Here is a 26,588-nt window from a genome sequence, read left to right on the forward strand (position 1 = left end):
GCGGGGCCACCACGGGGAGGGGCCACCACGGGGAGGGGCCACCACGGGGCGGGGCTTGGGGCGGGCGCTGCCCGCTGCATCACAGCGCATGCGCCCCGCGCGGGGCAGGAAGTGCGGCGGCCTGCGGTCTCTGAAGCGACGCTCGGGGTGAGTGCGGCCGTGAGGGGTAGCGCCGCTCTAGTCCAGTGCGGTCCGGTCCGGTCCGGTCCGGTCCGGTCCGGTCCGGTCCGGTCCGGTCTAGTTCAGTCAGGTCCGGTTCGGTTCTGTCCGTCCCGCCCGCCCCGTCCCGGGCGCCGCCGCGCGGCCGGGCTCTGCGGGGCCCGCCGTGGAGCCCGGGCCCGGCCGCCGCGCAGCCCTGCGCGTGACGCGCGGCGCCTCGCCCCGTCACCTGGCAACGCGGCCCCTCCTCCCCCGCCCCACCCGCAGCGCGCGGCCCGCGCCCCCCCCGCCGGGCCCGCGCGTGTGGGACGTGACGTGACGTGACGGGGCGGCCCGGCCCGGCCCGGCCCGGCCCGGCGGGGAGCGCGTCCGCCTAACGTGCCCCTCGGCTGCTCCCCCGCGCCTCTCCCCCGCGGTGCGCCTGTGCCGTGCGTGCTCCCGACGCTGCACGTTTCCCTCCTTCGGTAGCGCCCTCGGCTGCGTTTGCAGTCAGAGGTACTTAACAGGCCAAACTGTTGCTCCCTAGCGTGGTCAGCGCCCTCCGGGACAGAGCTGCTAGGTCTGCTCCTTGTAGATTTGCTGGTTTTTTTATTTTCTAGTGTTATTGGCCACATCTGTAGGCTCTGAATTGGCAGGTAAGTGATCTGCCAGAGAAGTTTTAACAAGGATGGCAGGGGATGAAAGAGGGCGTGGAATCCTGCAATGCCCAAATCAGTGGGTTTTTTTGTGCCCTTTTTGTCATTGATTGCAGGGTTTCATAGCCTTGTCCCTGGATATTCTGAAATGTAGCATTCAGTGGTGMTGGAGCTGCGATTAGTTTTTCCTTATTTCCATTAAAAAAAAAAAAGCTGTGAACAAAGAATTCTTTTTGTTCAGTTGTTTGGGTTGCAAAAAGAAGGGGGTTCAGACAAAGCACACATTTTGGCTACTGAGCAGTYCACAGTACATGAGTGCTAAACAAATGAAATGGCTGGCAGTAAATCTGGTCTGAGCAGAAACTAGCTGTAGCTTAAGATGTAAAAACACTTTTGGGAGAAGATAATGTAGGTCACCATTAATGTTATCTTCTTAAAGTTCAGAGGCTTCAGAATTGCTTCAGAAACTGTTAGATTYGCACTAGTTCATAAAGGAAATAATACTTAGTGTTGTGCAATGCAGACTCCTAAGATGCTTCTTTATTAAAGCTGTTTTATCCTTGTAGGTGCCTTCTTTCATATTTGAGATAAAAATGGCTGAACCGGCTCCCRATGCGCCTGAGAAACTGGTCGTCATTCACTCCAAAGCTCACAAAGATACCATTCTGGCCAATTTTGAAGAACAAAGGAAGAAGGATTTTCTGTGTGACATTACGCTCATAGTGGAGAACGTTCAGTTCAGAGCCCACAAAGCTCTGCTCGCCGCCAGCAGCGAGTACTTCTCCATGATGTTTGTGGAGGAGGGCGAAATCGGGCAGTCCATTTACATGCTGGAGGGAATGGTGGCGGAGGCTTTCGGAGCGCTGCTGGAGTTCATCTACACCGGCTACCTGCACGCCAGCGAGAAGAGCACGGAGCAAATCCTGGCTACCGCGCAGCTGCTCAAGGTGAACGACTTGGTGTGGGCCTGCGCGGAGCATGAGGCCGCCCACGGGCCGAGCCCCGCGCCGGCCGCCCCGCCGAGCAGTGGCCCCGCGGCTCCCGGCCACACCAGGAACGCGGATGCCCCGAAGCGGAAGCGGGGCCGGCCGAGGAAAGTCAGGAGCGCCCAGGAAGAGAAAGCGGAAGCGAGTTCCGCTGAGGATGTGCAGCTGAGAGAGAATAACTCCGTGCAAAATAAACAAAATTTCATGAAGAAAGACGGCGCGACGGAAGAGCCGGTTGCCGGTGAGCAGGCTCCCGTGGTGAAAGACATGGAAGAAACGGAGCGTGCTTGCGGCTCGGAGGATGCTGCGGATCTCTCTGCTGAGAAGGATGAGAATTACGATCCCAAGTCTGAGGGAGTGCAGAGCACCCAGAGCCGCTACAGCAAGCGCCGCATAAAGAGATCGATCAAGCTGAAAGATTACAAACTTCTTGGTGACGAGGAGGAAAAAGTGCTGGCCAAGAGAACTGAGGGGAAGAAAAAACGCACCAGTTCTGAAGCCCGCTGTAAGGACTGYGGCAAAGTATTTAAGTACAATCACTTTTTAGCAATTCATCAACGAAGTCATACAGGTAGGCATTAGGAGACTGCTGCTGTTGATTTGAGTGGATTCCTGCTAAATGTGAACCAGTTGTTTAAGTGTGAGCTGTTGGATCAGAGTGCCGTCTTGGGCAATTCTTGCTGAAGACAAGCTAGATCTCTTTTACTAGGCACTTTAAATTCTCCTTATCACTACTTAAAGGTCAGTTTTTAATATGTCTTGCATGGCCRCGCGTCCCGCTATCAGCTTAGAGTATTTACAGAGAAATAATGCACTGATATTTGTAAATCTTGTGCTTTTAGGTGAGCGCCCTTTCAAGTGCAGTGAGTGTGGCAAAGGCTTTTCCCAGAAACACTCGCTTCAGGTCCATGAGCGGATGCACACTGGGGAGCGGCCGTACACGTGCACGGTYTGCAGCAAGGCTTTAACCACAAAACACTCTCTTCTGGAGCATATGAGCCTGCATACAGGTAATTATTCTCCCCCAAACATTTCCATTTCTGCAAAACAATGTTAATGATCTCTGTGCTGATTTTTTACACTTGCTTTGGATGTGGCTTGTGTTTTAATAAGTGATTTTCTCTACAGGGCAGAAGGCTTTTACATGCGATCAGTGTGGGAAATACTTCAGCCAGAAGAGACAGCTCAAGAGCCATTATCGAGTGCATACAGGTATAACGAGCTTGGATGGTAGAGTTGGCTCATTATCCGTGTTGGTTTGCTTTCGTAAAGATTGACTAAGGYCCTGAATGTTCTTCAGTGATATACCTAGGATTCTGTTACTCTGCATGACATCTTAATATAACAATGAGTAGTGAGGAAAACACTGAAAAAACAGACATTTAAAAAAAGAAAGGATTAGAAAGATCATAAACTGACGAGGCTTTATTTGATGGTGACAYGTTAAATGCACCGTATTTGAAAAGCAGCTTTATTTTAGTCCTGCTCACTGTTTCACATACAAACTGGGAATTTTGTACAACAACATGCATTTCAGCTGCCTGTCGTGCAAATTACCTTGCAATTTTTTGTTGTTTTGCACTAGCAAACAAACTTTGGGATGTGTCCTGCTCACTTGTATTGTAAAAAGATAGAAGKTAGATTATGCACACAGGAAATGCTGGAAAAGTTAAGATTTTATAAAGCTTTGAAAGCAAGTGGGTTTGGGGGTGAGCAGGAGTTTGGTACTGTCTCTTCCCGCAACAAAAATAAATAGGGAAATGACAAGGAGTAATTCTGGCAGTTGAGATAGAGAGGAGGCAGTGAATCACCTCTTGTTTTCTTTCTATATTATATCAAAGTGGTTATTTTACAGGAAAGTGCTATAACAAAGGTCACTGAAGAGATACAGGGGATCACTTATGCACTGACACTTTTTTTATTATTGCGACAAGGCCGTTCATTGCCGGAATGTAACCAGTGTCGTCGCAAATTCATGGATGCAGCTCAGTTAAAGAAACATCTAAGAACACATACAGGTAATATGGCCATTCATATTCGCTCTCATTTATTTTTTCCTTGAAATAACAGTCTGTTTGGCTTGTCCCTCATCTTTGGTGAATTAACTTCCACTATACTATGTATAGCAATATACGTATATTTCTAGTGAAGAACTGTGACATAAGAACACATAATGAGCACAAAAAAAAGCTCATATGAAAACATCCCACCAGCCAGGTGTGTTGCCAGAAGAGCTGTTTGTTTTCTGTGGTTAGAAGGTCTGCAGCAGAAAATGCAAGTTAGCTCTGCTGTGGTAAAATTCTGGACTGGGAATTCAGTTCATTGGGAGAGTGGCATCCAGCACGTGTTGGGCTTGAAGTGAGTTAAGTATAATAAAAGTATACATCGTAAATGATTTAGGCACTCTCTGTGAGGGTTGGATACTTACAACAGCAGTATTGATCAGAAAAATAACTGGCTTGTTTTACCTTTTTATTCTGCTGCAGTAAATCAGATGTTGACAGGAGATGGGCTGGAAGAGATGATTTAATGCAAGGGTGTTTTARAAGACTTAGGGCAAAGTGAGACTTGAATACCTGGATAACAAGAATAAAAACACTGTCATAATGACTAAGCATAGTCATCTTAAGGCAGTTTGCTTTGAATGGTAAATTCTTAGAGAAAATACCATAGCTGAACTTGGCTCCTTGCAATATTTGCTCTTATGGTTTTTTTTTTTAAAGTCCCTGGATTATAGTTGAGTCAGCACTTGTGATTTGGGGCGTTTTTTATCTATCCGGGCTAACATCTGCTTTCAATACTAGTAAATAATATATTTTTGTTCAGGACAGCATAGTGTATGTTGAGACATAAACGCACACGTGTATCCCCACGCAGGAGTTCTCTATSTGAAGCTGATACAGTTCTGTAAGCATAATAGGAAGTGAGGGTGGCAGGAAATGAGGGAGGATAATAGGCAAAGTAAGTTTCAAAGACAGACCTACTAAGATGAGCTGTAGCAGAAAGAGTTGCAATAGATCTTGCTTCCAGAAAAGATCTTCATCCCTGTGAGAGTGACAGAGCCCTGGCACAGGCTGCCCAGGGAGGCTGTGGAGTCTCCTTCTCTGGAGRTCTTCCCAACCCGCCTGGATGCCGCCCTGTGCCCCRTGCTCTGGGTGTCCCAGCTGGAGCAGCGGGGTTGGACTACATGATCTCTAGAGCTCCCTGCCAACCTTGGCCATTCTGTGAAGATAGGCCAGAGAGCAGTATGGTCAATGCAGAAACACCATTTGATCTTCCCCCTTCCCCATACATTGGGAAATAAAGTTCTGAGGATTTGGTTTTGTGGGGAATCTTGAYGGAACTGTGCTGTTCTGGGAGCAGCTCTGTAACATTGAGAATGCAGTCCAGCTTTGGAGTTAAACCAGAGAAGGCAGAACTGGATGGCCTCCAAGGGCCCCTTTCAACATTTTTTTTCTGTTTCTGTGGTGCTTTCTCCTTGTCCCCRAAGGCCAAAACTACTAAGTGTTGCAATTCTATACCAAATAGGATACTTTTCTGGATATTGGCCATTGCCTCATCCTCCATTATTTTCAGTGTGGTTGAACGCTGTGAGTCACCGCAGTGGTGATCCGGATTCCCGTATCGTGTCTTGAAGACACTGAATACAACAGGAAAAATGATATCCTGTGAATTAGGCTTTGTGGGGTTTTGTTTGTTTACAATACCTTTTATTGTCTATTTGTTTATTGTGTACCTTTTTGTTGCTTCTACCCAGGCATACAATTATAGTAAAAAAGTTATCCAACTTCTTAATCATAGAATTATTATAACCCATCATAAGCTAATTTTTGTTACACTGGTGTCCCTGCATTATGCACAAGATATCCCATGCCTGGCATGGAGCCTTTTAGGAAGCCAGACAACCTGTTTAGGTAGTTGATTATTTTTTTTTTAGGTTAAAAATTTTGGTCCGCTCATTGGCATGGTGCTGGACATGAGCCTGGCACTAGTGCCCTCCAGTTGAGGGGCAGCCCTTTTCAAACTTGTCTATTCCAYGTGTAGCCATTTGGAGGTGACTCCTGGGGCACCTCTTTTATTGTTTTGAGGGCTTGGTTCACCTAATTCTTGTACTTCAAAGGGGACAGTTATCTGAAATGTTCCTTTAAAATTTTGCACCATCATCTAGCTAGTGTCTGCCTTCAATTTCAGATATTGATATTGACTTGTGACAGAAGCATGAGGATTTGGCTGGCTTTTATGCTTGATAATGTGTACAGAGGTTAAAGCAAAAGAGCATAACATGCTTTTATGGGTAGAACGCGGGTCTGAGATTCAAAAGATGATGATTTGGAGCATAATCACACTTTGTAAAATGTTTTTAAATATATGGATGAAAAATGGCACGTAATAAGTGATGTCAAACTTCTTTTTGTTCAGGTGAGAAGCCATTCACTTGTGAAATTTGTGGCAAATCGTTCACAGCTAAAAGTTCTCTTCAGACTCACATCAGAATTCACAGGTAGAGTATGTAACTTCTATGCCAGTGTCTGTATGTGATGGCCATTCAATTATAGAACGGTTAAGGCTTGTTTAGTGTTAAAGATGGATTCACTGTCATCTTTGTTTAATCAATTTTTGTTTAGTATATGGGAACTGGTTAAAAAAAGAGTTTAATGAGTGTGATTTATGTGTTGATAGTGCTCATATATCCTTTGAAAAATAGGTTTGTTAGTAAAGTTTTGAAGTGTTAAGTATTAGTGTGTCAGGACACTGTAAGATTGTTCTCTTTTTGCATGTTAATTTGTTCATTAATGGCAATATACTTACTGCTGGATCATCTAAGAGAAAATTTTACTGTGAGTTTTTATTTGACAGAAAAGAGTAGCCGTGGTGTAAAAAGGTTACTGAAGAGTTTTCCTGTAGTCTGTGGTCTCTAACCTCTTTATTAGTTATGTTTTACTCATGTTAACCTGATGTGTTGTATAAAGTCATGTCAGATTTGAAATCACTGAAGTACTATTTTAAGTTTTATGTGAAAGAGAATGTTTCTGGTAGAATGTCTGATCTTATAGAGACAGACATCAAGTTAAGATGTAGAGATTAGGTCTTCTAGGTTTTTTTTTTTTTTTGTATGTATGTGTGGGTTTTTGTTTTAAAAATCATTGATTTTAAAATGCTAACATTCTTAAAATAGTGCTTATGGTAGTGCAAAATAAGTTTTTGTGTTATCACCTTTTTGACCGTTTTTGACCATTTTCTCTTGTCAAGATCTAGTGGCATACAATTTGTACCTTCAGTATTATGACAGGAAGGCAGTTCTGTTATATTTGTAGCTCTTGAGTGCATACCAAGAACAATATTGTCGGGCAGTTCTTGAACATCAAATAGAAATAATTAGAAAGTCAAAGAGAAAACTTTTTAATGTGTCCGTTTTTAAGTGTTTATGATAAGGGGAAAAAAAAAGTCTTCTACTGTATAACAAGTCGCAGAAAGCACCACTTTCAAGTGAGATATTTTAATTAGATCAAATATATTCTTTTGCAGGGGAGAAAAGCCATATTCTTGTGGTATATGCGGAAAATCCTTCTCCGATTCCAGCGCTAAACGAAGACACTGTATCCTACATACAGGCAAAAAGCCTTTCTCCTGCCCGGAATGTAGTTTGCAGTTTGCCCGGCTGGACAATCTGAAGTCTCACTTGAAGATTCACAGCAAGGAAAAGCAGTTCCAGGAGGCCAGCAGCGCCCCCGGTGGCACCACTCATTCGGAAGAGGTGAGAAACATTCTTCAGCTGCAGCAGTATCAGCTCGCCACCTCCGGAGGGCAGGAAATCCAGCTGCTGGTCACGGATGCAGTCCACAACATAAACTTCATGCCTAGTCATAATCAAGGCATTAGTATCGTTGCTGCAGAAAACGCCCCAAATTTGACAACGGAACAGGCTGCTAATCTCACACTGCTGGCGCAGCCACCCCAGCAGTTGCAGAACTTGCTGCTTTCAACTCAGCAGGCTCAAGGGGAACAAATCCAAAGCATCAGTGTGATGGCAAACCAAATTGAGCCAGCCCAGCCTGAACAAATGCATGTTATCACTCTTTCCAAGGAAGCACTAGAGCATCTCCATGTTCATCAAGGACAAAACCAAGAAATCCACCTAGCGGGATCTTCGCATCCAGCTCAACACGTGCCACTGACTCAGGAATCAAGCCAACACTCTAGCCAAGATGCAGTCCCTCCCCATCACCTCAGTGATGGACAGAACCCAAATGTGCAAATTCCTGAATCTCATCAGCAGTCCCTGTCAGTAAACAAGGCATCTCATGAGCATCCTATTCCAGATCAGGCTTTTTGAAGGGCTTTTCTGTCATCGGAAGGCTGGACTGCAGCACCCTTCCCACCCAGGCAGCGCTTACACCTATTGTGCTTCCTTTTGTATGGAATAATCTATTTGAAGATGCATTGTTTGGTGGCTTCTTTTTTTTTTTTGGGTGGATGACATTCAATTTTCTTAATCTTATTTATTTTAGACTTTATTATTCCTGATTGGAATTTCTCCACCATTTAGTCCATACCTCACAAGTGATGAATGCCTTTTTTTGTGCCTCATGCAGATTGATGTCTACTGAAGAGTTATTTGGCCCCTTACTGCATTTCAGTGTGCATTTCCAGGGTGGTGAACCTTGGCACTTGAAAACAGTGTTTAAGATGGGTGCTGATGAGGGTGTGGGGCTCCTCTGGTGGAAGAGTCAGCATTGCCTGCATTACAGACAGGCCTCAGATAATCAGTATTTTTTGCAAGGAGAACAGTTATGTCTTATGTTTAATGAGCGTTAAGCTCTGCCCAGATTAACCTGTAATTTCCAGTGTTACCATTCCCTAAAGTGCATTTTGATTTATTGAATACCAAATTTCTTTGTTTTTGGTTGGAATCATTGCAGCCTCTGACTCTTGTTTGCCCTTGTATTTACTGTATGCTACGGGAGGTTTCGCTCCTCAAGAGAAATGTTGAAATCGTTGCACTTAGTATAGAGGTAAAGAGATGGACAAGTTAAAACCCCAAATTCTGCTAATTCTCCCCCTCGCCCRCTGCGTGACTGTGGGCAAGTCACTGGACCTGTGTGCCTTAGTTTCCTCAGCAAGGAAATGGGGATAACGTTCATGCATTCTGCCAAGCACTTTGAAGAGCTTTTCATGTGGAAGTGCAAAATGTCTTTCCTGACAAGGCTCAGACTGAGCTTAGGAGCTAGTTTCTAATTAAAGCGTTATTTTTTGGTACTTTGGAGAGCAGAATGCAGTGTTACTCTTATTCTGTGTAAAAGCTTGTAATTGTTATTGTGAATGAATGAATCGCTTCAAACGTAGTGAGCTCTATCAGTGGGGCTCATCACACTGAAGCTGTGCAGCTCTTTTGGTGGACTTGGTATGTACAGATTATGTTTTCAGTGGCTGCCTGCCAAAAAGGAGCTGATGCTGTGCAGCTTCGAGTGCAGCTGCTGGTCACATCTCCCTCTAATGTACTAGTCTGTGTTAAAATACAGGTAAAATGCCATTGCTACTTGAGGCAAGGCACACAACTCTCACTTAAGTTTTGAAATGACTTATTTATGGTTTACATTGATAGTGGGGTATATTTTGATTGATATTAGGGGGGTTAACAAATGAAAAATATAAAAATTAAGGAGTTAGCTGATGGATTTTTTAAAAAAAAAGAAAAACTCAGCAACTTTGTATGTTCGTGGCTTATGGCTGACCAGCAAGTACCATTGGAATAAAGAATCCAGAGTGATTTAGGGTGGAAGAGACTTGCAGAGGACACCTGGTCCATCACCTTGCTCAGAGCACGTGGTTGTTGGCAGTTGTGTCTTGAGGATCGTCCTGTCCCTGCACCTGGSAGAAGCGTCTGGCTCTGTTTTCCCTATAGGCTCTGCTCCGAGGCAGCAGTAAGATGTTCCCAGAAACTCCTCCCAGGGCAGACCCAGCTCTCTCAGCCTTCCTTTGTACGTAATGTGGTCCAGGTCTCTCATCCTCTCCGTGGCCTTCTGCTCCGCTCACTCCAGGACATCAGCGTCTGTCCCCAGTATCTGGGGGACCCAAATTCTGGGTGCTTTTCAATGTCAAAATGCAAAATATTCAGCTGGAGCCTGAAGCTGGGCTCTGGAATTCGGAGGTGTCAGTTGTTTTTTCAAGGTAGCAGATCACCTTCTAGAGAAATGGATGGTGAGGGGTAGATGGTGGGAATAAAGCAACRCAAGAAGAAAGCAGTTTGGCTTTGCAGCTGCTTCTGTCCCCTCTCAGAAGGGACAAATTCTGTTTGTGTTGTACTCTGTGCCACCGCAGAGAGCCAGCGTGCTCTGCTGAGGTGTTTCGGAAGCTTGAAGCCTTGATGCTGCAAGAACAAACAGAAAATAAGTGAAACTCATTGTAACGTCCACAGAAATCTTGCTGATTAACTGTATAAATACTACAGTAAATATGCTGTTACATCCTAACAACTTTGATTTCATCTAAAATACTGTAATGTGGAGCCATAAATACTGTCTTAGAAATTTACAGGAGCCTACACTGMGTTCCTTCTCTGCCATAAACTTAATGTGTGAATCCCAAAGTGCTTAAAAAGCCGGTTCCATGTCAAGTAAAATTCTAAGACTAGTTAATTCTAAATAAACTAACTGTTAAATATTTTTTTCAACCTTAATTTGTTTATTGTGAAAGGTGGTTTTTTTGGTTTTTTTTTTTTTTTTTTTGGATAAGTGTAATGCTACAATTTGGTTTAAGCTACAATCATGTAGTGCTTGCTAGCAGCTTTCCCGCAACCCAAAAAGCTGTTTTATTTTTCAGATTTTCTTATGCCCTTTTTCTGTCAGGTCCCCCACGAGGCAGTGAAGAGGGTAACTCTGTGGCTAGCACAGCGGGGCCCCTGCTCCGCGCTGCCTCAGCGGCTGGTGCCTGGTTTAGCTTGCACTTGAGAAGTGAGAAGCGTGTTTCTCATCCTGCAGATGTTCCTTTCCTTGATGCTGTTGCTTTCTTTGTAGTGAATACATTTCTATTAAAGATGACAATAAATCCCTGTTCCTTGTGTGTGTTTTTTTTTCGGGCTGCAGCTAAAGCCTTCGATTCGATTGCTCTGGGTTTGAAAGGAAGACCCTTCGTCTGTACTTTTTATTCTAGTGACTGTTCAGAACTTCCTAACAACAAGGAAAAGTGGATCCTGTCGGCCTTCAAACTGTGCTCCACAGCAGCTCTCCAAATGCCTTCACACCAAGGTGAGTAAACCCCTTAGGGCTGCTCACAGCCTCCCGCAGAACAGTCTCAGCAAATCTCATTGCTTACTGTGTGAAGGTGAAGTGCAGGTTTTGGACCCAAGTGTAAGGTAGGCCTAGCCTATAGCCCATACAGCCATATAGGCCTAGCCTATAGCCCATATAGCCTATAGCCCATAGGCTATTTTGGTGAGTATTTAATGCTATTAGAATGCTTTCTGTATGTAAGTTACTCAGTATGCTTGAATTCTTTAAAACATATATATAYACACATATATTATACACATATATTATACACACATGCACTTTTTCTCTCCCTTTTAGTTAATTGTGCGGATAAAGTAAATTTCATGGGGAGGGCAGCCACACACTGTGGTATTTGACTCTTCAAGTTCCAGCTGAGGCTTTTTGCTCTCTTTGCAATAGCATTCAACTACTCTTCAGATACCTACTCCATTTGTTACTGTCCCTGAGTAGCATTTCTTGACGTGGAAGTCCGAAAGTTCAAGGGAGGGCTGTGCTCGTTGTGCTCTTGTSCTGGAGCTGGGCAGCATCATGGTACATCCGAGCTGCGGCCTTGAGGTTTAGCCAGCAAGCACTGATGGGTTTTGTTGGAGCTGGGGAAGCAGAGCTCCCTGCCTCCAGGAACATCTTGACAGCAGCACGTGTTTTTTTTTTTTTGCAAGTTTTTGCAATTGATATATTTGGGGCTTCTTTGGTGCTGATTATAGTTCTTTTGCAGCAGTTACTGTAGTGCCCGGGAGAGGGGAGGGAGATGACTCTCTCRTGGTGCCCTTTGTCAAACTGGATGCATATTGACACGCTGAAGATAGGGATGCAGACCCAGGCATCCGTCTTGCCAGCGGTTTTGGAAAGAGACTGGCTTACATCTCTCCAGCTGCGAAACACTTTCTTGTTCCCGTCCTCACCTTACTGAAAGGCAACTATGGGAAGGTTCCCTTAAAGAATCCAGCCTGCCTTTCTGTTCTCTTTCTCGGTTTCTTCGAGACGCTATTTCGGACTGCAAGGAACTGAAATGGCAACGGACGCAGCAGGTGGGGAGCTTGGCGAGAGCAAAGCCTCCCTGAGAAAACTCCTCTCGTGTGTCAGGAGCCTCAGAGGGGCCGTGTCCATGGGTGCCCATGGGTGCCCGTTGCCTTCCCTCCGCAGGGTGCTGCCTGCTGCTGTCTTTGCTGCCGTGCGTCCTCTGGCAGTGCCCTGGCTGTGAGCTCTGCCGTGTTAGAGCTAACGCAGCTRAGGCGGCAGAGCTGCGGGAGCCAGCGTCCTGCGCAGCCCTGCCCACCACAAMCCCCTCAGCACGGATCTGCGCTTATTAAAACACCATGAATAAGCACACGAACCGCATCGTGGTGTCTCAAACGGGTACCAGAAAGGGCACAACCCCATCTGTCATCCAGCTTGATGTTTCGATATTTAACACCATTGGAAACTCTCAGCCTGTTGAAATAGATTTCATACATCGGAATTTAAAAGGCATCTTGAACTTCAGTTGTGACCGTCTGTACATGAGCGAAGATAAAAATAGGTACCAAAAAGAGTATTTTCTGCAGCATAACTTACTTTCATGTTGTGCTCTGAGTCTGTCACTTCTCTTTTTGAATTTCCATAAGGCTGCTGTAGAAACCTGAGGCTCTAGCAGAGGCCATATGGTCTTGCTGCTGAAACACGGTGCTGCCTGTCGCAACCTGCAGAGGCCGGGGTCTCTGAATAGTCACATCTGCCCCACAGGAGAGGAAGGAACCAGCTTTCCCTTCCAGTGTTCAACCACAGCACAGAAAAAGTAGCAGCAGGTTAGCGTGGTGGCACCTCAGGCTTAGCTCAAGACAAGGCTTGTTGTCAGCCACCCAAGATGAGTGTCTTGATTAACACTGCCTGCTCCGTAAGAGGATGTGAATATGTTAAAAGGACTCTTTATTTTTCTTTTTACTAAAGACATGGTTAGTTTCCCATTGCTGTATCTCTGTCCTGAACTACRTTAGGCAATGCAAATAGAGACCGCAGCAAAAATGACTTGAGGATGCTTTGCCCAAGCTTCAACTCGGGGCTTCACGCTATGGTCATATTTGTCATATCTAAACGAAAGCTGAAAAAGAGAGAGAGGGAAATGAAAGAGAGGTGGTCAGTAACTTAATCTGTGACACTGGGCCACAGTTTGCAAACAGAGGTGTAACTTCCAAACCAAAAGAAGAGCCCACCTGGCAGGGAGCTTTCTGAAGCCCTTGGTGCTGTCCTGTCATTTCTTTCTCAGTTGCCGTTTTCTMCAGGCACAAAGTTCAGAAATACCTGGCTAAGGTGCCATGGGCTTTTTTGGATTTGACACCATAGTTATGTACAAATTTAGTATTCTATAGATTCTGAAAAAAAAAAAAGTGTCTGTGGTTATTAAAGCAAGACCCGGCTCAACATCAGTTATGTGTGTTTTAGCATTACATACATACATAAAATGAAGCCACAAAGCTGCTTTGGAGAGTGACACTTGAGCGCAGAGTGAGAGGAGCTGCACGGCCGTCGCAGGACCGGAGCCTGGGGCTCTGAATGGAGCCCCGGGGTGTCCCGGCTCAATTAACAGGCGGGTATTTCCATGCAAAAGGAGACGCTTCCATGCACGGTGTGCGGCCCAGCTGTGGTCTCATTGCCACGGCCTTTTGTGCCTGCCAGGTTTTTCCACTTGCTCAAAAAGCACGTTCCCTCACCAGGAAAAGACCCACCAAGGGGATTTAACCATGGAGGTGCCAGCAGGTCACCAGGGGCTGGGAGAGCAACAGGGACACATCTGTTTATGTCGCCTTGTTTTTGTGCTTTGTGACAATAGATTCATCCTTAGGATTCATCCTTAGGCTCCTTATTTCTGCTAGGTGATCCCATCCTTAGGCCAGCAGGGAAGAGATCCTGAAGGACCAGGGTTCAGTTCTCTGTGGAAGCCCTATCAGCCTTTTGTTCTTGGCGCTGTTCTGTTTTGTTTCCCTGGGAGGGAAACAGAAAAAAAGAGGATTTTGTTACTTTCCATACAGTTTTAAAAGCCTGCCAGCATGGGCATCAGGAAGCACTCTGGCGTTTTTCTTGGGGGCGGGCAGGGAGAAAGGAAACCCAGGCGAACCCACCACCCGTCGCGCCTCGCTGGCAGCTCCGGCGCGTTCCACGTTGCCAGGGAGCCGCGGCCGGAGCCTGCGGAGCCGCTGCGTGCCAGCCAGCGGGGCTGCCCCGGGATGGGCCCCCCGGAGCCGCCGGAGCGGCTGGAGGTGGTGGGGCTGCTGCGGGAACCGGCCTTCCACGTGGCCAAGGGCATCGCGGAGGTAACGCGCGGCGAGGGGGGTCCCCCGGGCGTGCTTGCAAAGCGGCACCCATACTGAAGAACAGGCGAACAGAGAGTTSTTCCAGCAGCGCCAGGGCGTGTGGAGGGTTTAGCTGCTTACGAGCAGCTTAATTTTTTTAATTCTCCTCGCCTTGAAAACCCAGGCCCTGAAGCTGAAGTTCCCGAAGGAGTTTGCCGACCCCATAATACGCCCCATGTTTGAATTCGCCTGGCACGAGTATTTACAGGAGAAGAAGAAGGTAACGCTCTCGTTTACCCACGCGGTTCCCAACCCAGCTTGTGCGGACCCTCGTGTCCCCGTCCCCCCACTCCAGGCCACCACCCACACCCTTTGGAGGGGCTGCTTTCCATCGCACCRCGGCTCCCTGTCCTTGGAGACCCCTGCAGCAGTGCACGGGTGTCGAGGCCCCCCTGCCCACTCAAACACTTGGAAAGCCGCATTCCCAAGAGCGGATGTTGGCTGCTGAGCTCTCCCCGTGGCGGTTTTTGACGCTCTCCCCAGCAATCACCGCCCCATCCAGGCCGTGCGACGTCCCTTCGCACACCCCGGGCACCTCCCATGGCGGCCGCGGCTCCCCCTCGCCTCATCCCATCCCGCCCCGTCCCGCAGGAGCTGCGCGGCGAGGCGTGGGCGTACGCGGCGCCCGTGCTGTGCTTCGCGGGCGGGCGCCTGCTGGGCGACGAGCGGCAGCTGCAGCGCTGGGCCCGCCGCGCCTGGCGCCACCGCGACGTCGCCTCGGCCGCCCTGCGCCGCGCCCTCGCCGAGGACTTCTGCACCAAGCACATGCGGCACAGCCAGGCACGTGGCGCCGCGCGGGGCACGCGGAGATCCCACCCTTCCCCCCTGCTCATCCCACCTCTCTTTTTTTCCAGAAGCCATTGGGGAAACGGAGAGGGGCAGGGGAGGAATGAGAGGGGCAAGGAAGTGTTCTCTCCTGGGGCATTCGTGCTCTTTGCCGAAGGAAGGGGTTTTGTGGGACAGGCTGGCATGGGACCTAATTTTGAAGAAGGATGAACCACCAGGGAGCTTTAATAAGGTTGTCACCGATTTGGGAATGGTTCAGGCATCTCCTCTCCAGGGGGACAGCATTCTGTCCAAAATGACATGAGACTTCAACCTTTATTCATTCATTATTTACTTAAAGAAAACAATGGAAACTGTATTGTTCTGCATTGACTGTCCCGCGGGCATTTTCTGGGGCCCTTTGTAGCTGGACTCTGAATTGAGCTGGAGCGGTGGCGGCTGGGCTGAAAGCAGGGCTTTATCTCACGGGATTTGCTTTTCTGCTCCAAACAGCACGTGTTTGTGTACTTGGATATAACCATTCAGGAACAGCCCATCGGGACGCTTTTATTCGAGGTATGTTACAGAGGAGAAAAGCAAAGAGCAAATAGAGCAAATGCTTTATTTGTCTTGATTTGCCAAAGAAGAGGGAAGAGAAATCTGGCCCGCCGACAGCCATTAATAATTCCACATATCTTTCTTCTCTCCGATTTTGCAGCTCTTTTCTGATTTGTGCCCCAAAACGTGTGAGAATTTCCGTGTTTTGTGCACGGGGGGCATCACGTCGCCTTCCAGTGGTCTCCATCTCACCTACAAAAACTCAGTTTTCCATCGAGTGGTGAAAAATGGATGGATCCAAGGAGGAGGTGTGTGTCTGAGTATATGTGAACTACAGCCACGTGGGGCGGGATGATCTGCACAAGGAACGGTCTTCACCCAAGGAAACAAAACTGAGCTCTGGGATGTAGCACATCTCCGCAGCACAAGCTCTAAATTTATAGATATATAAATATATCTATATATATATATAATTTATATAATTATAAATTTATATATATACATATATATGTGTGTATAAATGCAAAACATTCTCTCTTTACCCAAGACTTTTTTCAAAATATTTTTGGTATTTTGGATTTTAGTATTTAAGCAACTAAGTGAACACAAGAAAACCACTTGAAGTGCTCATGAAGCTCTTGGCAAGTAATTAGGACACTAATGGAAAACATTAAAGCACTAAGAGTATATACAGCAAAACCTACCGCTTGCTCTACAGAGAGCTTAGTTTACGGAGGCACTTAGCCAAGCGCCAGAGACTCTCCTGGTGTTTGGGGACGTTATCGGAGCACCGGCGCTACGCCCAGAGCTGGGTGCTACCTACCTACCGAGAAGACGTAGGAAGTGACTCATCACGTAGCTTGTCCCACCTCGTAGCTTGTCCCAAGCCAAGTGAGGTGTGCTGGGAAAGGGAGCGATCTCCTTGGTTCCTTCTCTCCAGCCTCTTCCATGCCATGCCTGCCCATACATTTTACCTTTCTCTTCTCCCTGCTCCAAAGGCGAGTGCTTACGCCCCATTTCTGTTCAGTTTTGAAGACGTGCTCCCTGCTTGCCATGGACAACCATGAAGATATTTATGCGGCCCGTAAAAGCAAGCRGAGATTATAGGCTTGCTGCTGTAGGGGTTACCCTGAACCCAACCTGTGTACCCCACTGCTTAAGTAACAAAGATGGGTTTCTTTAAACCTTCTGTATAAAAAAGGCAAAAAGAACAGGTTCTCTGTGGTGTCTCACCCATCAGAGCGCTACTCCCACAGGAATTTCTCCTTCTCCAAATATTCTCCCTCGTTTCAGCTGCTAGCCTTAACGCACCGCAATATCACAGCCTTATTTCCATCTTTCCTTGCCCTGAAATYTTCCCCCGACAGGCGTCCTTGCCCCAGCACGTGCTGATAAAGCCCGTGACAAACCTCATTTCTGATGGCTGCTTTTATCTGCTCTGCAGACATAGTAGCTGGAAGAGGAGACGGAGGGGAATCCATCTACGGTCCCACCTTTGAAGGTAGGTTCGCTGAGTTATCTCTCCATGCAAGTCTCAAATTACGGCAAAACTCAGGTTATCCAACCGACTTTCCTCTCAGGATAACCCGGAGCTTTTCTTTCATCTCCTTGAGGGAAACGCTTGGATTTTCAGTCAGCTTTATTCATCATTTGCATCAGCACCAGCAGGCTGCTGTCACGGGGAGCTGTGGGACGTGTAATCTCGCCTCTGACGCACGGTGCCCAACCTGCCACTTCCCAAATCCGTGCCCGTTTGCCCTATCACCCTCCGAGTGACGGCTGACAGCCACGCGCCTGTTTACTTCACATGTAAAACTGTGACTGCTGATAGTAGGGAAGGGCTTCAGAAAGGCAAAGTGCTGTGAATAACTACAGATCCCCAGGCATCTGATAACACTTGTTTAAATACATTTAAAGTAATGGAAATAACTCATTTTAGCTCTAGATTTGCTGGCAGCCAGGCAGCTTTAGGGCTTGGGACCATCCCAGGGGCCACCACCATGTCTTATGTGACCCAGCTGATGTAAGTGGAGCTACTAAATTGAGTAAGAGCCAAATTTCACTACRTCTTAAAACTCTGAGAGTCAAGAAACGACAAACGTGAGGTAAGCTTAACATTAAGTGTTCCCCCCAATACTGACATAAGGCAATAAATGTAAAGCAGGAAGAATGTTATACCATGCAGTATTTAAGAGAAACAGCTCCTCTGACGCAGACATTTGGGGTATTCTGCTTGGATTAAGTGCTGCCCATAAAGATGGTTTATGGCAGGTAAAGCACTTTGGAAGCTGATTTATGTTCTCTTATGCAAAAGCTTTCCTCCTGCCAATGTCACAAGCGCCGTTACATTTGAGCAGGCTGGGCAGCAGCCAGCAGCACCATCAGAAACGCCAAGCAGAGCCGAAAACTTTATTTTCAAAGACATTTGAGGCCCGGGATGGAGCCAAAGCACGTGGGTTGATAAGGCTTTTTGGAYAGGACATTGCCCCYRTCCTGGCCCTGCTGAAGCTCTGGAKGAAGCTCGAGCTTCTCATCGGCCACCGAGGAGAGATGCTGGAAGGCCTGGGGTTTCTGCTGCTGCCAGCGCTGAAGCGTAGGCGGGTTGTATGTTTCAAAAGCACCTACCTAATGTGATTTTAGGAGAGGTGTCGACTGGGATCCSTCGACCCTGGAAGTGTCCCTGGAAGGATTTTACAGCCCATACTGCACCCACTACAAATGCTGAGGTGTCAGAAGAGAAGGCTGCCGGCCCTTCCCTTTTTAATTAAAATCTACATGTTGCTTTTAAGCCTTTAGACTTAGGAGGGGGTTTACTTAGCTACACACCTTTGACTCAAGACGTAGATTGCTCCCCGAGTRCTTCCCGCCAAGTTGCTTACGTGGAGGACAGAGGACAGACACCTTGAGCAGTGACGGATGCCCTGTCGGAAGGCAGTTTTCCATGAAGCTCTGCATTTGGCGCGTGGCCCCTGGCCACAGCACTTGCTGGAATTAACAGGACGCGAGGGTGTTTTACTGTAATGAGCTCCGAGCGCTGAGGTAATCAGGGAGAGCCGCTCGGCCGTGGCGCCACACGGAGCGCCCCACGCCACAGGGAGACCATTTTGTTGTGGCCATTTTGCCAGGCACAGGCCCGCCCCGCGGGAGATGTCTGCTGGAAATGGATTACGGTTCCTGGGAGCTGGTTCCTGAGAAGGGCCCTCAACCAGAGCAAAAATAACCCCCCAGAATGGGAGGATAATGAAATTGAAAAATGTTCATAGTTTCCTTCAGGCTTGGAGGGCTCAGTGTCATGAGTGCCACGTTGGGGGCCAGCAGTGCCTGGCCCAGATCTAATATTATATATATCTAATCTATATTATATATCTAATATATATAATCTCTGATATTTGGGTCTCCTGTTTGCCCTGTCATAGCTGGGAGCCCAGCCATGAAAGTGCATGCAAGGGATCAGCTCCTGGTCCTCATCCCCCAGACACAAACACGGCAGGGATCATCCGCAAAGGAGGAATGATCCCAAGTAGCCTCAGGGAACCATCCTGCTGGATGCCCTGAGCTGCTCAGGGGAGAGACCCRGCGGGAGGACGCAGGGCTGCGGGAGCAGCGCTGCTCTTCCAGCATTCAGAAACACCCAGAGCATTTTTGCATGAGCAGCTTTCACCTTTTCATTTCTTGGCGTGAGAGCTACGTAGTAGCGGGAAGTGCTTTCTGGACGTTGGTTCCAACCCAAGAGTGACCTCACTCGTGTGGGATGGGTTGATGGGAGACTGATGGAGGAAAAGGACATGGAAAGTGAGACAGGGCAGGRAGGAAACGAGAGAAAAAGGAGCCGTAATAGTGACTGCAAGCCAAGGAAGCAAGTGCTTCCTGGCAAAGCCAGTCCTTTTATTTTTATTACTGATCTCTTCCTAGATGAAAACTTCGCCATCCGTCACAGCAAGAGAGGGATCCTGGGCATGGCCAACAAGGGCCGCCACAGCAACGGCTCGCAGTTCTACATCACCCTCCAGGCAGCTCCCTACCTGGACAGAAAGCACGTGGCTTTCGGGTACGTAGGCACCAGCTTGCTCTTGCTTCAACCCTTGGAACGTGAAGCCCGTACGGCAGCCGCCACGYGGCCGTCGTCTCTGGCCATGGAGAAGATGGGTCTAAAGCACCTAGTGGTGCTTGTTCCTCCCTCCCTCTGCCCTGGCCTGAGCTGCTCGGGCTGGAGGCCCTTGAGATGACCTGGGGCGTTGCTGCCCACCAAACAAAACTGCATCCCAGTGGATGGGACTGCATCGAGCAGACGCCTCCAACCTCCGATTTGCCTCGAAAAATGGTTGGAAATAGTTGTAATGGAAAATAGTTATTCTGGCCAGTATGGGCCAACAGGTTGTTCACGGTAGGTTCATCTATAGGGCTGGCCCTGTTCAAGATTTTAGACTTTTAGTGATGTGCTAGGGAAGATTTTGGTCCAAGAAGTTTGCTGGCTATAAAAGCAAAAAAAAAATGCATGTATTGCCACATAGAAAGAAATGTGCAGTGGAGTTTCCACGTAACCACATTATAGAAAAACCCAGTGTTTTTCAAGGAAGTGAAAAGCATAATTATCTGACCTCCAGAGAACAACCCCACAGTGAACCCTGGCTGGATATAGTCACAGCAAGTGGTGTTTGCCACAAGTGAAGGCAGAGGGAAGCTCAGCGCTGAGCTTACAACAGGCTTAGCTTACAAGGAGCTTGGCTKTAGGCAGTTCAGTCCAGGTCATGGCATTGGTGAGTATCTAATGAAGGGACAACATCCCTCTGCAACTCCGTTAAGAGGGACATTTGCTTTGGAGGGCAGAACAGATATCGCCTGTTGGTAGGAAAAACACCACRGGGTTTCGTTGCAGCCCAGCATCAGATGCAGGTGCCAACAGTGGCCCACAGGCCAGGTGGCCAAGGCAAAAGTGACACCAGTTTCACTGAGCAGTTATCAAAGCCAGAGCAGGACCCAGAACTTGCTGCAAACCTGTGAGGGTCATGCTGGCATCCCCTCATGCTGATGATACCCTTCTCACCATGCTTGTGCCCTCCTGCAGGCAACTGATCGAGGGCACGGAGACTCTGCAGAAACTGGAGGCTGTGTCCACGTATAATGAGAGGCCTGTTGAAGAATGTAAGATCGTTAACTGTGGGGTCTTTGAGCCGTGATTACAAGCCTGTTCGCCTGCATGCGGAGAGGTAGATTGCTCTTTCCCTGCCTTATCTTGTGTTTGTTTGACAGCGATTGAGGGCTTTTACTTGGCAAGTCAAAAATAAAAACATTTCTTGCGCCTTGTGAAGTTTTGGTATCGTTCCTTTGACTTAAAATATTGCCCACAGGTTGTGAAAAACCCTTTCACCCAAGTACCCCAAGAGACCCGCGGGTAAGTCCCAGAGCCAGTGCACAGTTCATAGAAGATTATAATATAATTACCAAGGGACAGTCTGTTATGAGAAGCAGATATGACAAAATGCATGTATAGCAAAATASAAGCTGACTGATGGATTCACACCTCTAAAGACAAATAATTCACGGCAAAATCCTGATCTCCACGATACAGCACATCATTTAGCGTGGTGCAGCAGATCTGCTGGGCCCAGCACAGCTCAGACACCAAATGTGGGCTGGATAGGGGAGCTCAGAGCTCTCAGAGGAAAGGAGAAAACTGTTTGYGTGACTCACACTTCTCCGAATGTGATGCATTTAGCCTTGCACTGCCCACGAGAAAATAAAAGTGACAAGGGGAACCACTAAGGTTGAATGTGGATGCAAGTGTGTAACACTGCATCCAGTGCCAGACAGGGATTTCAGTGTGCAGAGCTTGGGCATCAACCGGTCCAGCAGCAGAYGGCAGAGGAGCATGAAGAGGCTCAAAAGACTTGTGGAAAATGAACCTGCAGTCTGGAAGGAGAAGGCAGAGCAAAGCACATGGGAAGTTCAAAGGCAGGAGCATTCCTCAGGATGCTCGGATGCAGTGTGACGCTAAATCCTGCTGTGTCAGGGCTCTGCTGGCAGGAGCGGCTTCCCGGTGCCTCCCTTCCTGGCAGAGYGATCCCAAGCAGCCTTTACTCCTGCGCCGCGCCGCTAAAATCCACAGGGCAGGGCAGAGGTGACAGGGAAAAGACGGAAAAAGCCAAGTTCTGAACTCGATTTCTGTCTGGGAAAGCCCCAACATTTTATGATACCGGGGTAATATGCTGAAGTTTACTTGTGAAATGCAAATGAATTCAACAAATCACGCGGCAAATGTTTAACTTGGCTTAATCATGTTAAATTTTAACAAGAGGATTTAGGTTCTTCCTTACAGTACAACAGATATTCTTGAATGTATCTGTAACAAAATAGTTTAAGAACCTTATAACGCATTTTTATGTATTTTTTAAATTTATTTCTGGGGTATTTTATTTTCTAATATGTATATTGCTGTATAGAAACTAAGTCTTCTKTAGGAACATTTGAAACCAATTGCCTACAGAAAGGCCTACAATAAACTAACTAGATTCTAAATATCTCAACATAGATTAATTATTTTCACTTCATATTTCTGTGGCAAAGTAGAAAATATGGGRAGGTATTTCCTTCAGAAAATAATATACTTCCTGGCAAGTTATTTTTCRTAAGTACATAAATGCTAGAGACATGTATTTGCTGTGAAATTATATGGCTTACGAAACCAACACTAGGATGGAGGTTAGGGACTCTTTATTTGTTTATTTATTTTAGGAGGTTTACATTCTGGTCAGATGTTTAAAGAGAAAAGTAAAATTGAGTTCTGCAGATGAAAGGAGGCAATGCTGAAAGAGGCCAATTAACTCATTTCCTATGAAAAAAAAACAAGTAATTTGTTGYGTTGCGCCCATTTGTCTTCCGTGATGCCATGTTCCTGGAGCGAGCAGACGTGTTTCCCTCACCAAAATACACGTGTTTCCAGCAGCGTGTTCCCTGAGGGAGCAAGYGAGGGAGAAAGAGTCACTGTCCTGTCCCCACACAGTGCCCGAGGGCGGCACGGGGCAGCCACGCAGGGACATTCTCTGGAGCTGCCTCAGGACCAGGAGAGGAGAGCCAGGGAACGGGGTGAATTTCAGACATAACGGTGCTCCGGGCGAGCCACAGTGATGGCACTTGAGTCGGCCGGGACGCTGCCAGCAAGACTGTGGTCACAGCTCGGATACTGGCCTGAGGAGAGCACCYAAGAATCACCGAGTCACAGAATGGCTGAGGTTGGAAGGAACCTCTCGAGATCGTCTAGTCCAACCCCCCTGCTCCAGCAGGGACACCCAGAGCACGGGGCACAGGGCGGCATCCAGGCGGGTTGGGAAGATCTCCAGAGAAGGAGACTCCACAGCCTCCCTGGGCAGCCTGTGCCAGGGCTCTGGCACCCTCACAGGGAAGCTGTTCTTCCTCACATGGAGATAGAACTGTCTGTGTTTCAGCTTACACCCGTTGCCCCTAGTCCTGTCACTGGTCACCCCTGGGAAGAGTTTGGTCCCTTTCTCCCCTCAGATATTTGTACAGGTTGATAAGATTTCAGCCTTCTCCAGGCTAAACAGGCCCAGCTCACTCAAGTCTCTTCTTATACGAGAGATGCTCCAGTCCCTTAATCATCTTTGTCTCTCTCCACTGGACCCTCTCGAGAAGCTCCACGTCCCTCTTATACTGGGGAGCCCAGAACTGCCCCCAACACTCCAGGTGCGGCCTCACCAGAGCTGAGTAGAGGGGCAGAATCMCCTCCCTTGACCTGCTGGCAACACTCCTYCTGATGCAGCCAGGATCCCATTGGCCTTCTTGGCCACGAGGGCACACTGCTCACTCATGGTTAACTTGGTGTCAACCAGGACTCCCAGCTCCCTCTCCGTGGAGCTGCTTTCCAGCAGGGCAACCCCTAATCTGAACTGGTGCCTGGGGTTATCAAATGAAAGCTGGAGTATGAAATCATACGCGATGACACAGTTTTCCAGCCTGAGACGGTTTCTGCACGTGATCCAGGAGGGCTACCAAGGCCAGTGGGCATTACTAGCACAGTCCCTCTGCTGCGCAGGTGCTCGGTGCTCATGCAGTAGCCCCCACGGTGCAGCTGTTTACTTTAGCTGCAAGTGGGCAATATTGGGAAGTGCTCCCAGGCTGGCCAAGGCTGCTCGGCTCTTCCTTATCAGCCGCTGGCCTTGAGCGAAACTCCAAGTGCAGGAGCCCTGGCCCTGCTTTGTGGAAGCGCCGGGAGGAAGCCGCACGCTGCAGATAGGCTGAAGTGGCTGCTCTTCTTCATCACGCTGCTTCGGGAAGACTCAGGCTAAACACGAGCCTTGTTTTCCTTCTGTTACCTGAATCAGCCTGACTTTCTTCTGTGTCTGGCTCTTGCTGTGCAGGTGAGGAGTTTATTCCTTCCGCTGCACCCTGTCTATCCGTAGCACTTTTCATTTTTCTCCCTTGACATCTCTTTTCGCCTTGCCTTAGGCCGTACACCCCTCTTAGGGGCAGAGGACATCCACCTGGGCCACCCGCAAGGCTACTGGAACGGCTGCAGAGCCACCGAGTGCCCACGTGGACGGTGCCTCCTCTTCCATTACAATGTGGATTTGCCCTTCCCTAACAAGAAGACACTGCAGAAGCTCCATGTAAGACACTTTTCCCTAATTTCCTATCCCTGGTATCTTCCTGCCATATTTTCAGCAAAATACATTATTAATCTGGTCTCTAACTGTCTAATATCTGTTGCCTATCCCTCTCTTTTCCAAAAGTAGGGCCTAGGTGTGTAAGCTCCAGGGCAAAGCCCCAGCTCAGCTGGCCCAGCTGCTTGCCCACCAAGACACTCTGTGTTACTTTGTCAAAACACACTTGGTCTCAGACCCTATATTATTGATCTCAAACCTTATATATTACAGGGCTATCTGGGCTGGAGGCTTCCCTCCCTCCCTCTGGAACTAGGCACTTTCCCGAAGAATATTAGCCACTGTGTATAAAACAAACACTCTGTTTGTCACAACACGGTGAAATGTAGGTGAAATGGTAATTTTGAAAAGAAATAATTTATAAATGGAACCAAAGCGATAAGTTCCTTTCATATTATCTACAAAACAACTCTTGTTCATTGCCATCCTCCCTGACTTTGCAGTATGTTACTCCAAATCTCTTCAGGAGYCCAGTTATTCCATCGTTCCAGGCTCCAAATCATTGCGATTCCTGGGTATTTGCATTTAAAAAATGCTTCCCTAAAATGGACATCTGCAGACTCTTATTTTTGTCCATATTTGCCAAGTACTTTGCATAAATTTCCAGTAATGCAGTGCTTGGAATTCCTTATAAGAAATGTTCTGACTTTCAAAATAGAGGTAAATGCCTCACTAACCACTAAGTATATAACAGTGCAATGAAAGAAAAAAAAAATACAGTGATGAATCTGATGTTTTAAATCCAACAACAACAACCCGAGCTGCCACGATGCTGCTGACTGTATTCCTCAACAAAGTCCAGAGATGCTGACTTTAAGAAAAAAATCACTCTGACCACATTTATCATACCCTTGGATTCCCACCAGCCCCTCGGATTACGTGGTGGACGTGTTTTCACTCGCTTGCAGAGGCAAGTTGTGGCTGTAATTCTTGCCCTGCTGGTAATCTGAAGTCTCTTTGTATTGTATTGTCTACTTCATTTTCTCCCTGTTTTTCCATATATATGTATGCTATTTGGTGTCTTCTCTTTTACTGTTTTCATTTACCATATGCCCCGTTTGTTCTCATTTTAAAAGGCCAGTGCTCTCATGTTGCAGCAGTTTTGCATCTAGATTGCAGCAACTGTGATTCTTCACGCCAAGCCAGCAGCCAGCACATCTCATAAACCAAAACATTGTATTAGTTGCTGAGAACGCTCATAATACATAATTATTAAGATAACTCATAAGAACTGCAAAAAGGAATAGCTGAGTTCAATTAATGCCTCACATCAAGTGACACCTGTGCATGAAGCTCTGGTCCCTGTAAAGGATCCTTGTCCCAGCAGGACAAAAACAGTCCCTGCTGGCATATGGAAGCATGTAAGTGGAAGTATGGAAATGCACACTTCAGTTTTGGTTAAGTTGCAGGATCTACTTACATTGCTCCTCTTTTTATTTTACATGCTACTCTGAACAAGGGGGCRCAAGCCTGGGAGTGTTGCTTCCCTATGATTAGAAGGCACAAGTCAGGCACTGATTGCTTGGCRTCATTTTCCCAACATTTGCTTATGCTGTTGCTGAACAGAGGATACTGAAGCAGCTTTATGGCCTATCACCACTGCAGACGGCGTATGTTGACTCAAGTTACCTTAAGGTGGGGAAAAAAGGAGGGAAGAAAAAGAGCAGAAAAGAGGGATTTCCAGACACACATCCTTTTCGGGGTGCTATTTCCAGAGKAGCTGGAAACAGCAATGATGAGACTTTTTTTTTTCCATATTTCCACCACAGTCCARCAGATTTTCCACAAGGGTCCTGCCCAGGCTCCCTATTAGCTGCTCCCGTTTCAGAGCACGAGCAGACGTGGCGCCATTACTCGGGGCACTGTTATCCACTGCGCCACTCCCTAAGCCTCGCTCTTCAAATGCAAACGAAACGCTACGAGACAGGGAACAGAGCCGGGCCAGGGCAGGGAGCGCCCCTCGGACCCGCACGCCCAGCACCACACGCGACCGTTTCCTCACGGCCGTTAATTTGAAATTAGAAACCACCTTCCCCACGACCACCCGCGTCGCGCGATTACGTCACCGCGCGCCGCCTCTCTGCGAACCAATGAGCGGCGGATCTGGCGGAGGGGGCGGGGCCTCCAGGGGAGGGGGCATAAGTGACCACGTGGTGGGGAGTAGCCCTCCCCCCGAGTGATCACGTGGGGAGGCGGTGCGCGCCGCTGCCCCCCC

General features: G+C 47.7%; 2 protein-coding genes across 5 annotated transcripts; both read left to right on the forward strand.

Annotated features, from left to right (window-relative positions):
• Positions 1-114: 114 nt before the first annotated feature.
• On the forward strand, positions 115-10,317 carry ZBTB24 (zinc finger and BTB domain containing 24). Of its 4 annotated transcripts, none has more exons than XM_026043979.1 (7): positions 115-147; positions 1,361-2,351; positions 2,623-2,790; positions 2,909-2,992; positions 3,715-3,798; positions 6,200-6,281; positions 7,307-10,317. In XM_026043979.1, exons 2-7 carry the CDS (start codon positions 1,388-1,390, stop codon positions 8,112-8,114), a joined length of 2,190 nt encoding a protein of 729 aa, XP_025899764.1. In that variant the 5' UTR covers positions 115-147; positions 1,361-1,387; the 3' UTR covers positions 8,115-10,317. The 4 variants fall into 4 exon arrangements, 3 of the variants coding, with proteins under 3 accessions (XP_025899764.1, XP_025899763.1, XP_025899765.1); XM_026043978.1 differs by lacking the exon at positions 115-147 and adding an exon at positions 767-794; XM_026043980.1 differs by lacking the exons at positions 115-147; positions 3,715-3,798; positions 6,200-6,281; positions 7,307-10,317 and adding exons at positions 767-794; positions 3,636-3,688.
• Positions 10,318-14,072: 3,755 nt separating this feature from the next.
• On the forward strand, positions 14,073-20,902 carry PPIL6 (peptidylprolyl isomerase like 6). Its single transcript, XM_026043967.1, has 8 exons — positions 14,073-14,336; positions 14,500-14,595; positions 14,967-15,155; positions 15,654-15,716; positions 15,859-16,006; positions 17,143-17,199; positions 19,611-19,746; positions 20,764-20,902. Exons 1-8 carry the CDS (start codon positions 14,073-14,075, stop codon positions 20,873-20,875), a joined length of 1,065 nt encoding a protein of 354 aa, XP_025899752.1. The 3' UTR covers positions 20,876-20,902.
• The last annotated feature ends 5,686 nt before the right edge of the window (positions 20,903-26,588 follow it).

The sequence above is a fragment of the Nothoprocta perdicaria genome, unplaced genomic scaffold (assembly GCF_003342845.1).
Source record: "Nothoprocta perdicaria isolate Ctin4 unplaced genomic scaffold, notPer1 scaffold_343, whole genome shotgun sequence".
NCBI lineage: Eukaryota > Metazoa > Chordata > Aves > Tinamiformes > Tinamidae > Nothoprocta > Nothoprocta perdicaria.